The 14,109-nt window shown below is 39.1% G+C and overlaps 3 protein-coding genes across 8 annotated transcripts in view; 2 read left to right on the top strand and 1 right to left on the bottom strand.

Annotated features, from left to right (window-relative positions):
- The window catches only part of Fas2 (fasciclin 2), a 74,386-nt gene extending 65,142 nt beyond the window's left edge, over positions 1 to 9,244 (top strand). For 2 of the 6 annotated variants that reach the window (XM_017156551.3, XM_017156549.3), the window contains 3 exons: positions 4,574 to 4,775; positions 6,033 to 6,119; positions 7,211 to 9,244. In XM_017156551.3, coding sequence (XP_017012040.2) covers positions 4,574 to 4,775; positions 6,033 to 6,119; positions 7,211 to 7,334 — 413 coding nt within the window. In that variant the 3' untranslated portion in view covers positions 7,335 to 9,244. The other 4 variants (XM_017156554.3, XM_017156552.3, XM_017156556.3 and 1 more) reach the window with 3 other exon arrangements.
- A 314-nt stretch (positions 9,245 to 9,558) lies between these two features.
- GlcAT-I (Glucuronyltransferase I) lies at positions 9,559 to 11,311 on the bottom strand. Its single transcript, XM_017156558.3, has 2 exons — positions 11,031 to 11,311; positions 9,559 to 10,965 (listed from the first exon to the last, which is right to left on the bottom strand). The coding sequence occupies exons 1-2, from the start codon at positions 11,237 to 11,239 to the stop codon at positions 10,254 to 10,256; spliced, it is 921 nt and encodes a 306-aa protein (XP_017012047.2). The 5' UTR covers positions 11,240 to 11,311; the 3' UTR covers positions 9,559 to 10,253.
- A 691-nt stretch (positions 11,312 to 12,002) lies between these two features.
- Positions 12,003 to 12,996, top strand: LOC108067506 (uncharacterized). The gene has a single exon (XM_017156543.3). It carries the CDS (start codon positions 12,016 to 12,018, stop codon positions 12,754 to 12,756), a length of 741 nt encoding a protein of 246 aa, XP_017012032.3. The 5' UTR covers positions 12,003 to 12,015; the 3' UTR covers positions 12,757 to 12,996.
- The last annotated feature ends 1,113 nt before the right edge of the window (positions 12,997 to 14,109 follow it).

Here is a 14,109-nt window from a genome sequence, read left to right as displayed (position 1 = left end):
GTCGTCCCCTTGAGATCGAAACTCAATCATATTTCGCATTCAAATGCCAAATTCACCAGAAATCTCGTCAGTCAGCCGTTGTACGATATATAGAAATGTGAGAGATGCGCGCGTCCCAAATTGAATTTTAGCCTACTATACGATCATTATACCCGTTACTCGTAGAGTAAAAGGGTATATTGTATTCGTGCAAAAGTATGTAACAGGTAGAAGGAAGCGTTTCCGACCCCATAAAGTATATATATTCTTGATCAGGATCACTAGCCGAGTCGATCTAGCCATGTCCGTCTGTCCGTCTGTCCGTCTGTCTGTCTGTCCGTCTGTCCGTATGAACGCTGAGATCTCGGAAACTATAAAAGCTAGAAGATTGACATTTTGCATGCAGATTCTAGGAGTTCCTACGCAGCGCAAGTTTGTTTCAAAAGGGTGCCACGCCCCCTCTAACGCCCACAATCGCATATATACGATTTTAAAAATTTCAATATTTTGGAAAAGTAAAAATGCAGTTTTATTGTGTTTATCAATACCTATCGAAATGTAGAAGAAATTTTTTAAATCGGACCATTCGTTAAAAAGTTACGGCGGATCAAAGTTTTTCTCCATCTCTTTCGCACTCCCTTTAGCTGAGTAACGGGTATCTGATAGTCGGGGCACCCGACTATAGCGTTCTCTCTTGTTTTTTTTTTATTACCGTTCTTAAGCATTTACTTAATTATAATTACATCACACTAAACACCACATTATTTGTGACACAAAATGAAAGAGGAGAAAACTCGAAACTTATAATTTTATATTTTTGTGTGTGTCTGCATTCATCACAGTTTTCGATTGTAATATTATTTTTAATACGTATGACGAAGCAAAAAACCCTGTTAAATGTAAATTTAGTATGTAATGGAAAAAACAAGAAAATAGATAAACGCGATGAAAATCTTTTCTGTTTGATATCGGACTACTACCACACTAGAGTTCTTCATTATTATTCCTTATCACATCGATTAATAATTATTATTTGATTTAATTTGATTTTGTGTGTATACTGCGACTACTTCTTTAGTTAAATTTTTGAATTATAAGCGATGAAAAAGAAAACGTTTCTCAAATAAAACATTCAAAGAAAACCAATGAAACAAACTGTAATTTACTGCAACTGCTGTCGTACTCTTTTATTATTAGTTTTGCCTGCGTTGTCTCTATCTCTTTCTCTCTTTCGCTCAACCCCCCTCACATAATTCGCCCTCTCTTTCGCTCTCGCTGTGTCGTCTCTGTTCCTCGATTTGTTGTCCTATTCTTTTGCTAATTTTAAGTATATGTTGTGCGTAGTCCGTTTGTTCGTGTTTGTGTTAGTAAAGCCCTTGTGTTTGTGTGTGCCGTCTGTCTCTATCCCTCTGTGTGTACCGTTATTCCCGAAATTACCCATCCCCACTCCGCTTTTGCCTAGACATAACCTCAACTTTAAACCCAAACCTAACCTCAACTTTAACATTTAACCTTGATCTTTTGGCTAACAAGTGGACTTAGTGTGTGCATCTAATTAGGCATTTAGTCATAGCTATTATCCTAACCAACAACAACCACAAAACTCAACTAACAACACATTCGTGGCCCTTTTGTTAGTGAAACAAACACTCGAAAGCAAACACAAACACACACAAACTCGAAACCGAGCCAAACAAAAACAAACCAAACAAACTAACAACTAACTCACACTTTGCACATTGTGTTTGATCCAACGTCGTCGTCTTCTCAGTAACTACAAAAAAAATAAAACAATGAACTTAAAATCAAGATTTTTTTTTTGTGTGTCCTTTTCTTCCTTTTTCTTCTACCACTTTTTCTTCCTTGTTTTTTCTCTCTTTTATGGTGTGTGTGTGCTAAAAACCACAACAACAACAACTCCTACTACTAAAATTAATTACAATCGAACTGTACAAATGCTAAAATGCAATCAAAAATCGAAAATATCGACAAAAAATCGAAAAACCAACAGATAATCCGCATCCTTCGCCTTCGAGTGGCGCTGCACCCCTGGCCCAACTGCTTGTTCTTAGCGCTGCTCTGCCGACAATGCTGCTGATTATGCTGCCGACGACGCGCACTGCTTAAGCGACCACAGCTGCCGATGCTTCTCCTGCTTCCACCCATCAACAAGCAGTGCTCGGAGGATCCTTCCGCTGGCCGTTTACCATGGGTTTTCCTTTCTCTAGTTTTCGTTTGGTGTGTCAATGTGTAAATAATAAGAAAACTAACTAAAAAAAAACAAAAAAAAGGAATAAAATAAAACATACACTTAACTAGCAAGAAGAAGCGGACATAATTACGTTAAATGTGCTCAAGTAGAGAATATGATCAATAAATATATCACATAGGGCGGGTCACGATTCCATTAACTGTACAAAAAAACCAAAAACGAAAATCTATGATAGTACCTAGTTGAAGAAAACAGACAAACGGAATGCCAAAACCGAAACACATGCTTACACAACTGATCAATTGTACTTATATGTATCCTATATCCTATGTCTAACCGCTAGAGACCTTGTTTTACCACTAAGCCAATGTTATGTTGTTATTTAGTTGTATGTGTATAGCGAGAGCATTTATAGAACACATTCCGATTCCGTACACCCGTTCCGCTTAGTTCAATGTGAATTTTACAACACTGCCAAGCGACACAAAGAAAAAAAGAAAAACCAAAGCCTAAACCAAATTTATAAATGAGACGTTTTAGCGAAATTCTACAAGGAGAATAAGGAATCGAAATATCAAGTGCATACGAGTACAAGTTACATTTACACTCTATACCTAACCTAACCTAAAGTTAGCCAAAAAGCTTCTTCCAACACTGTTTTTAAGCAGTTGCGAGCAGTTTAGCCAGGTCCTGTTCTGTTTTCAGTGCGTAAACGTTAAGAGGGGACAATAAGTAACTCTAACTAAGTTAAAGCGATTACGAATTTTTCCACACTAGGGGGCTCACGAGTGTTTTTACCTTCTGTTGATAGTAAGCGTTTAATAGGCCAAAACTAGAATGCAACTCGATCTAGACAAACCGATATTCCTGTATACACGTTTTTTTAGCAAGCGAAATCGATTTTTCTAGCCAAATATATATCGTAAATTCATAAAAAAAAAAGAAAACTGATAAATACAATTTATACCTTTACAATATCTAGTTATACATACGTATACACATATAGTTAGTGAATAATTCAGCCCGCCTAACGTTGCTGAGATGGGGAAAGCGTTTTTTTTTTAAACGCCCTTGGGCAAGCAGTAGGAACTTTCACTGTTCTCACAGATCACAATTAAACACGATGTCATGAATGTTGTAAGCAAATGAAACCGAAAACAAAAACGAAAATTGGTAAATGGAAACGAAAAGAAAGCCTACCACTTAAGAAGTTCATTTTGGGTAATAAAGAGAAAACTTTAACAGAAAGCAGTGCGTGCGTGTGTGACTTGGGACAGGGTTGCCACCAGCATTTCGGATGCCGCCAGGTAACAAAAAGGATGTGTTTAACGCCTATATTTGTATCTACTTATTATAACCTGTTCATTTGCACTGCACACCAACAGCCGCAGACACTAACAGCTGAACAACCAACAACAAAAATATTGTATACCCCGAAACCAGAAAAATCTGTTGATAACAAACCTTATTGTTGATTGTTAATTGTTGATTATGTTATAGTTTTAAAAACCGAAGCAAAGCACTCTAGGCAAACGATTCCCACTACCTTCTATATAATTCCCCTCCCGCACACAAAATGTACATACAAATACACTTCTATCTAACATAAGGTAAAATCAAATATATCCTTAAGTTGAACTGCTTAACACTGCTTGTATACTTTGCATATTGGCCTATTTATGTATTTTGCAATTTGTAAAAAAAAAAAACTAAAACACTTTTCCAACCAACCGCTTCTTTTTCTCACTCTCACCGACCACTTTCTCTATTTCTGTGCTGAGCGAAAACCCCCAAAAAAATCCCTCCAACCAAACTTTTCCCCACCGGCTGCATGCTTTATTTGTAAACCCCCACTTTCCAGTCCCCTTTCGATATATGGCAAGAAAAAAAAACCGGAGACCAAAAAAATGAAAATTCATATTGCTAAGTTTGTTGCTTTGTTTGAAAATGCTTTTCATGTTATGTCAATTGGTGCGATTTAAAATTGATTTTGTACTTCCCTCTTATATTTTTTGGTTATTATGATTGCTACTACTATTATTGTAACTGTTATGATTTCGTTATGTTTAATCTTAGTTTCGACTAATTTCAACCACAAAATAATACACACACAAAAATGTAAAATACGTTTAAACGATTAACCAGCGATTAAGAAGCAGAGTTTTAAGTGTGTAAGATTAGCTGTTAATTGGAGGAGATTTCCTAGGCTAGTGAGCCAGGTGCTGGCACCGTACCACCTAGAGATACGTATAGTTAACACCCCCTTCCCCTATAAAGCGATCTGAATCTGAATGACAACTTACTAATCGAGTACACTTGTTTTCCCCCATCCGCATCCCGCCTTCCGTCTGCACCTTCTCTAATCCGAAAAAAACCAAACAGGACTCGACGTTATCCAGGTGGCTGACCGACAGGTCTTCTCCTCGGCGGCCATCGTGGGCATCGCACTCGGCGGCGTCCTTCTGCTCCTCTTCGTGGTGGACTTCCTGTGCTGCATCACCGTCCACATGGGCGTCATGGCCACCATGTGCCGCAAGGCCAAGCGATCGCCCTCCGAGATCGACGACGAGGCCAAGCTGGGCAGGTAAGCTCCATTGATTCTTTACTATCTACGTCTTAAAAGTGAAATAAACCAAGGCGTATTTGATCTCAGTTTCGAACCAAGTAACTTTTTAAAATATCGATCTTTTTATTCCTCTCTTATCGATGTTTTCGATAACTTTTATAAAAGTTCGAAAATTAATAAAAATGATCAAATTAACCTCGAGCTTAGATCACCTAAATCTGTAATCTTATTTTTTCTGTTTACCCAATTTGATTGGAAAACGTTTGAAACGAATATTGCACTAAAAATCAGAATCGGAATCGAATTTAACATCTTTGCTTTTGCGTTCTGCTTGTGTTCTTCCCCCACACGCTCCTATTTTGCGATAAAAAGCCAAACTTACAGGCGCCAGGACTTGGAGTACAATTGGGTTTATGCGCGGCCCAAGTCCTTGTTGTTCAATCGCAATTCCCTGATATCCGTCTGAGCGATCTGAGACTCATCTAAAATGAAAATTAAAATTCCAAATTGTTAACCATTATCCTTTTCGTTTGCCATCAAATTTTTAGTGCAATATTGAATGTAATTCAAAGACCAAAACAGAACAACACAAACCCAGTCACTGATTTATTTCGAAAACTCACACTCGTTGACACGAATACACCAGAATTTGCTTCAAAATCATTTCCTTAGTTTGTTGGCTAATTGTACAATTGAATATATAAGTGTTTTAATGTTCGCTGTTGCAAAAAGTTAAAGATTTCGAGTTAGAGGTGGCAAAATGTCAGAGCCATATAATTGTAAAATTTGAGATATTATTTATATTTGATTAAAAACTAGCACTTTGCCATTTCTAAGAAAAGTAATGAAATATTTTAAGGGCCTTGAATAATATGGAATATTTGAAACAAATATGTCTGTGATCTTCAAGGCCACACTTAATTGCTCACTATAAACTGTATAAGCCAACGTTATCAAAATACACGCCCAACAACCCACACGATATATATATTCACACACATTTGTTTCTGTTTCATCATTGTTGTCACTTACATACCAAAAACCAACCCATAGCTATCTATGTATTCTACTCTCTGTTCGATACTAAATCAACCTCATCATGTATTATTCCAATCATCCAATCACACATCCAACCAATCCAACCAAATCAAATTAAATCAAATCGAATCCAACCAAAACCGAACCACAATCACAATATCAACTATCGACTATAAACCCAAAAACCATCTAACCAAGCAGTCTTTACGGTTGGCGTTTTCCGCTACCTTATTGCAGTGGCCAGCTGGTAAAGGAGCCGCCACCATCGCCGTTGCCACTGCCGCCGCCCGTCAAACTGGGCGGTTCGCCCATGACATCGCCATTGTACGTACCCCCGACTAGCATTTCCATTTCCGCTTCCGTTTCGTTTCTGCTTCTGTTTCTGTTTCAGATTCTATTTCCATTTCCGTTCCGTTTTTGATTTTCTTTGTTTCCTCCGCCACTCTGCCTGTCTGCATCCGCATCTGTTTTTTTTTATGGCGTGTTGTGCTTCTGTTTCTGCCTTCCTCGCAATAACTATTATCCTATCATCTATCCGAAATACCTCATATGTCATCTTCAGCTAGCACTGCATGGCCACCAAACTTTAGTTAAGATTCGGTATGACACTTTCAACCGATTGGCATTTAAGCATAGACATTTCATTTTTTAGTCATTTTTTTTGTAAAAAATCATGGTGTACCCCCTTATAAAAAAATGTTAAATTGGCCCAAATTTTATTTTTTTAAGATCACCCGGGAAGTATCATGGATTTATTTATTATTTTGTTATCTGTTCAAATCAGTATGTATTTTTGGTGTAGCAGCATTTTTGGCCAAGTTACAGCAAAAAAAACCAAACAAAAAAATTCAAATTTTTACCAAAAACCAAGAACGCAACTTTTCACAAAAAAATAATTCGTCTTTTGACCGTAACAACGGAAATATTTATCCAAATATAGATTGTCATACCTTTCTGAACTCGTTATTAAATTTCCAAACGATTGACATTTAAACCTGGACATTTTATTTTTTTTGACATTTTTCGTAAAAAATCATGATGTACCCCCTTATAAAAAAATGTGAAAATTGGCAAAAATTGTATTTTTCCAATATCACAGGGAAAGTGCTATGGATTTATTTCTTATTTTTTTATCTGTTCAAAACAGTATGTATTTTTGGTCTAGGACCATTTTTGGCCAAGTTACAGCAAAAAAACAAAAAGAAAAATTTTAATTTTTACCAAAAACCCATTAGAATATACAATAGTTAATATATCAACACCAGTGTCATACCCAAAATATATAGGAATAAAATAATACTCTTCACTGCCTGGCACAACTTGCATGCGTAGCAATGACAGTTGGGACACGAAATTAATATTTGTAATTAGCTAATTTATCTAATTTCCATCTCTTTCAATCTTAACCTTCACAGGGACGAAAAGGAGCCGCTTCGCACGCCCACCGGCAGCATTAAACAGAACTCAACCATCGAGTTCGACGGGCGATTTGTCCACTCACGCAGTGGCGAGATAATCGGCAAGAATTCGGCGGTGTAAGGAGGAGCGTTTCCAGAACTCAAGGACCTCCAGGATCCAGAATCCAGTATCCAACCGCAATGTGCACAAAACATGAAGGAGGGAAGATATATACTATACACATAGATATATACTTGTATGATGATCTAGCGAGAAGAAGCCAAAGCCAAAGCTGGGGGAAGAAAACTGGAATATCGATCGATTGGCACACTAAGTTGGTTTTAATTTACTTTCGTACACAGCGTAAATCTTACTAAATGTCTTACTATAATACATACGATATCTTAAAAGCATCTAAAACATAGTACATTAAGCTCGAAAGACCGGAAAGCAAACAAGCAAAAAATAAGAATAACTCCATGTCGCTTCATTTTACTTTATATTTTATATCGCTGCATCTGCTTTGTTTCTCCTTAGTCAGATTCATAAAAATTACAAAGAAATTACAAATAACAAATAACGATGAACAAAGGTGGGAAGAGTAAATAAAACAAGAGGAGATGATGAGAAACGGACCTAGCCTAAGTTATATACATATATTTAAATATATATGTATGCAAGAAAGAAATCTTAAATTAATGCCTTACAAACAAAAAATTACATTTATTTAGCAGTTAAAGCGAAGAGAAGGGATTTATGCATGTAAGCCGCAAGGAATGAGAACGATTTCTTTAGTATAACTAACTTAAACATGCCATAAATAAGTTTTAACATTAAGTTTGCCCCCTGATCATCATCCCCCACCAATTCGTAGTACTTAAAACGCTGAACAAAAGACTTGCGAGCATTTCTTTCCCCACAACCATGACATTAAATCGGATAGATTAGAAGAAGAAAGGACTTGAATATTTAGTTGATATCGAAATCCTTGGTTTCCTATCGTAATTCGTATACTTAACCACCAGAATGTGTAATCCGCGGACGGCACCCAATGAAAAATGCTCAATGTACATTAATGTTGACGAAATTGAAATTGAAATGGAATATTTGAAAATGTTTACAAACTGCTTAGCTTGACTGCTTGCTAAGCGGAAGACGTTTCCGGATCCGGTTCATCCCACACAAGTTCAAACACGATGAGAAAATTACGAAAATCGAAACTAACTCAAGTTAATTGCTAAGTTGTAGAAGGAAAACGGAAAACGGAGAACTACGAGATTGCCAAACATTAACTATTCATCTTACTTTCAACCCACTTCCATCAGACAACTGCAAATCGCTCAGTTTTGTGTTAAAAGTATTTTCTTATGTATGTAAAAATTAAACAAATTGTAGTTAAGAGACCTAAAACGCATTAATCTAACGGATATATAAATCTAAAATATATATATGTATGTACATGTATTTAAATTTACTCGTAAGTTTTTTTTTCTACACGAAACAAATAATACAAAATAAATGAAAAAAAACCAAAACAAAAAGCGAACTACAAATATGTAACCACGCCGATCTAAATGTATGTATGTTATATCCATATCCCCATGGAATGCGCATTTTTATTTGACCCCCGCCCCGCACAAATCCCCGATCCCATCCGATCCGATCCGATCCTTCGCTGAGATCCCCAATGAGCTATTGTCGCTTCTGTTGCCAGTTAAGTCAAGCGCCTTGTCAGAGCTTTTTACCTATAACTATATATACACACACGATACTATACAAAGAGCCTATCGAATAACCCACAAAGCGAACCCAAATCGAGATTACAGGAGGCTATATGAATTTGAATTTGAATTTGGATGCAATTGTTTACGGAACTGCCGACCATGCATATGAAATATGTTTGCAAAAACCGAACGGATCTAGCCACTCGATAGCTCTGTTCGGCGGCAGAGTGTAGCTTTTTATATGAACTAAACAAAATTGATGAAAAATTATACACTGAAACTGAAACGGGGGAAAATAAATCGTATTTACTGTACTATAATTCCAAACGATGTGGTTTTTACTCGTATTTTGGGTGGTATAGTTTTCTATCTGGGATAATAAAATATACAGAATAGCAAAAAGACCGAAGCCACTTGTTGGTGCAAGCGTCTCTGGTCCCGTCTTTGTGTATTTGATTCTGGAACTCTGCCCTATTTATTTAATCTTCTACTGGAATAAGCACTTGAGAATTATAAAATCCCCAACCGGTGATATTTATATATCTAAATATAGCAAGCTGTGTATGTGCAACGGACTTCTCAATACCGTATTATCAATTAAACTCTACCGTTTAACATTTAATTGAGTTATCTTTGCCCCATTGTTGTCTGTGAATCGTTATCGGTATCAATTTTATTGGCGTTGAACGGGAGGCACACAGGGGAAGCTTACATTCTGCGGATATTTTACAATTTCTAGTGGATTAATATACAATTAAGTGGGGTAAATTAAGGCGTACTTATAGTTTAAATAAAATGTAAAGCGGCAATTCGTTTAATGACTTTCGAGGTAAAATAATAAACCACAACAGATATCGGGCATTGCAGATAGACTAGGGACTATCGTTACAACTTTGATTTGAGCATTGTACAACTAGTAGTGTTTCGTAATTGAAACTTGCGCTAATACTCGGGGGTGTCACAAAAATCTCCTTTGGTTTCTAATCTCTTGTGCTTGGTCAATATATTTGATTAACTTCTCCACTCAAATACATTTTCTTCCGTGTGCAATCTGTGGCTTTCAGAATATTAAGATCTATGTTTAGATTGCACTAATTAAAGTATTTAGCCTAACATAATTGAGCTGCCTTCACCGGGTTTTTACAAAGTAATAGGGTAACATAAAATAGGAATATTTTGGGGAAAAAGTTAAGATAAGATAAGATATTGAAAAGATATTTCTTTAAACTATGCTATGAGGAAAACTAAACCTCTGTAAGGAGTGACGGTTTCTCGGGACGAACACATTAAATAAATTCACTAGGATGACAGCATATATACAGTGGTTTCCCGGGGGTTAAACCTCCATGCCGCCGTCGGATCTCTGGCCCTTCTTGAGGAGCGCCTCCTCGGCGTTCAGCTTGGTCTTCTCGGTGCGCGTGTGCCAGACGAGGACGTCCCGGCAGTTGTTGGCCAGCGGCTGCAGCTGATCCCTGGTGGTCAGATGACGCAGGATCTCGCTCTCCTGGTAGCCCCGCTGCACCTCGTACGAGAACTGGGCCTGCGGATTGCGGATGAACAGGTCCATGCTGATGGCAAAGGCGGCCATGTCGATGGGGAAGGGTCTCTCGGGTCGCCAGGCGGCATTGAAGCCGGTCACCTTGCTGCCATCCTCGCTGAGCAGCGGCCGCTCCACCATCAAGCCGCCAACGAGGCCCACCGGCCAGACGCCCACGCGACCCCGCTCGATCTTGCCCATCTCCTCGAACAGTTCGGTGGAATAGGAGTTGTCGTCGTCCATGAAGAACACAATCGAGTGCCGGTCGACGTCCACGTGATTCCTCAGCCAGGCCAAAGCCAGATTGCGCTGCTCCACGCCGCGTGGCTTTATCCAGTTGGGGTCCTTGCCCTGCAGCTTGAACTCCGGCGGCGTCTTGATGTTCAGCTGCGTGGAGCGCTTCTCCAGGCCCGCCCGCTCCAGCAGGTTCGTGACCAGCGGCGTGGTGGCATTCGTGTCCTCCACAATGATCCAGTGCAGGTGCGGCATCAGCATGAAAAGGTGTGATAGTCTGATGGGAAAAATATACTATTACTTGGGGGTTTCTCTGGAGGAGGCAGGGTTGGGATACTCCACCTGGTCAGCTCCGCCTTTTGGGCGGGACGCGGGTATGTGGGCGTGACGGCGTAGATCGTGGGTAACGTGTCCGCCTGGACGAACATGGCCTGCAGGTACTCCGGGCCCTGGCAGGTGCGCTTGCCGTTACGGTGGACCATCATCAGCACCACCAGGAAGACGATGATCAGGATGAGGACCTGGCGCGGCCGAATGCGGACCTCCGACATCCTGCGGCTCTTGAACTTCCTAAAAAACCTCGATTTCGGTAAAACAAACAAATGGGCAATTAGTGTGGCCACTCAGCAGTCTGCCTTAATAGCGCTGCAAGTTTTAAAAGCTCTAGTGCTGTTTGGCCACACTTGAGCTTTGCCGATTCCGTTACTTTAAAAAAAAAAACTATTGTAAACCTTACAATCTTATGGTGTTTAATTTTAGTGACTAATTAAATGAACTAATTTACAACCGTTTTTATAACTTAATTTAAAATAAATTTATTGTTATTTTTGTACAAATATAATCAGATTTTTTCGTAGATCAGGTACAGGTATAAATTATGCTCAAATAAAGTATGAAGTTTTTGTTGAAAATACTTATTTGTATAATCTTAAACTAAATTACTGATAAATGTGAATTATAAATATGTGTTTTATATAACCTATTTTACAATTTAACATTTTAAAAATGTCGTAAAAATTGCCTTAGAATAAATTTATATTATTTTTGTACAAATATAATCAGATTTTTTCGTAGATCCGGTATAAAATTTGGTCAAATGAAGTTTTAAGTTTTTGTAAGCCCATCGTTGTAATTTATTAGTTGAATATACTTATTTGTATAAATTCTTTAAATAAATTACTGGAAAATGTGAATTATTAAAATGTGTTTTATACTTAGAAACATATTTATGGAAATCACATATTATTTCACCGTCTAGTTACAATCCCTGTTTTGCCCTTTATTTTCCAGGATCAGAGCAAAGAGTCGTCTCTGAGTTAGATCTCCAATGAGCAGTCACCCGATTCGAGCATACACACACATCCAGCTCCGTCCACAAGATCCCCTGAAATTCCCAGACATAGAATATACGAAGAAAATGGCCCAGCAGCCGGGTGAGAAGACCAAGCCGAATCCCACCGATCCCAAGTCGCGGAAACTCAAGTTCGCCGGCTGTTGCCATCTGAAGGACGAGGCCCTGGCGCGCCTGTACAGGATCGACCGGCTGACCGACGAGGAGCTGGCCTCCGTGGGCCTGCAGCGCAGCTCCCTGATCGACGACTATCGCCATCTGCACGAGATGTCGCTGATGAGGAAGTGGGTGAACGGAGTGCGTCCAGGTCGCACTGCTCAGACGCAGAAGAGCAGCCGCTCCAAGCTGCCCCAGTTGCGCGTCCCGGAGTTCAAGCCCGCCAAGCTGTACAAATTCCAGCTGCTCAACCAGCTGGTCAAGGTGATGAGCTTCGAGAAGGAACCGGAGTCCGTCTTCAACGAGCAGCAGTTCGAGTTCGATGCAGACTACCAGGAGGACGAGGAGGTCCAGCGGATGCCGCCCAAGGAGCGCCAGCGCCGCCGCTTCGAGTCCTTCTGCGATCACCTGGACAACATGTTCATCAGCGGCGACCGCAACATGGCCATCGATCTCGTCGTGGACGCCCTCATCCGTCTGAACAGGCGCCGCAAGCAGCTGCCCCCCACTGGGCCCGCCAATCCCAGTCGCCTCCTGCCAGTTCCCAGGCGGGAGTACTAACTGTAGGGCATCTGGAGCCATTATCCGTAGTCCGAGTTCCATAGTCCGTAGTCCATAGTCCGTAGTCCCACACCAAAATCATTCCAAAGCGTGCATTAGTAGTAAAAAGAAAAGATGGAAAATCGAAAGTTCTCTTTTTTGTTAATTTTTATTTCGATTCTCCACTGAAATACACTTCTCTCCAGTATATTATATATTTTAAACACATTTTAAATTAAATTTCGATTTCCCATTCAAAAACGTTTCTTGTTTTTTATGTTTTTCGCATGTACAAATATTGGTATGTATAAGTTATGTATATGGATGGGTTCGGGGATTTTCGGGGGTTTTTGGGAATCCTGGGAATCGGGGGTTACTAGTAGGCTTCGTCAGTAGTAGTAGTCGAGTACATATGTGTATATAGAAGTATGTATACATTTATATAAATTTAGGGCAGTGGTCTAGTGCGGGGAATTAACTCCATAATCGCGATTTTTATGTTTAAAGGTTCCAATAAAATTACAATAACCCAAAATGATAGATGAGATAGAATATCTTAAGTTTTGAAAATCTGATACATTTTTTGTAAGTAACCCGCGACCTATCGAAAACTTAAGACCCCGTACTAGACCTCTGCCGAATTTAGAGTTAGCTCCATTCACACGCTTATAAACATCTTGATCTGCAACTCGATCCATTCACACTGGCCTAAAGTATCAAATAGGTGTTTTCTTTTCATAGAGTTCTTCTTTTGCTATCCAATAGACTTAGTCGTAGATTCTTGTATATGTATGTATATCTATGATTATAGTTCCCACTGTGCTCTCTCTGCTGCTCCAATTCTCGCCACTCCACTCCGTTACCAATTATTGTTATTTTGTATTCCAAACTCAACAAGTGCACTCAAGACGGAAATAATGCGGGTTGAACTGTACGCAACTCGAGCGATTACTCCGATATCCAATATCCAATGTCCGATAACCGATAAATTGAACAATACACTAGCTACGCAAAATCAAAAGGCGGAACTAAAACAATTCTAGTTTTGGTCTGTTGGCCGACATCCAAATGGCAGCCTCCAAACTCCAAGCTCGAGCCACTCTCGTCCTACGAATATTATCGAAAATGGGGGTTAACTATATAGCTTTATAGCGGGGATAATCCGATAATCCTGATCCTTCTCCTTCATATGCCTCTCTGCTTTCTATGTTTTGTTTGTTTTTCGAGTCACAATTTACTAATTATATACACATACACACAGCTACAATATATATTTTACATAAATACACACATAAGAAACTTTTTTTTTTTGTGTTTTTCCTTTTGTTTATATGTAATTTATAATATTTCAGTATTAGTTTTATTTACTGGCCT

Source organism: Drosophila takahashii, chromosome X (assembly GCF_030179915.1).
Source record: "Drosophila takahashii strain IR98-3 E-12201 chromosome X, DtakHiC1v2, whole genome shotgun sequence".
NCBI lineage: Eukaryota > Metazoa > Arthropoda > Insecta > Diptera > Drosophilidae > Drosophila > Drosophila takahashii.
This window is presented reverse-complemented; position numbering and strand designations above follow the sequence as displayed.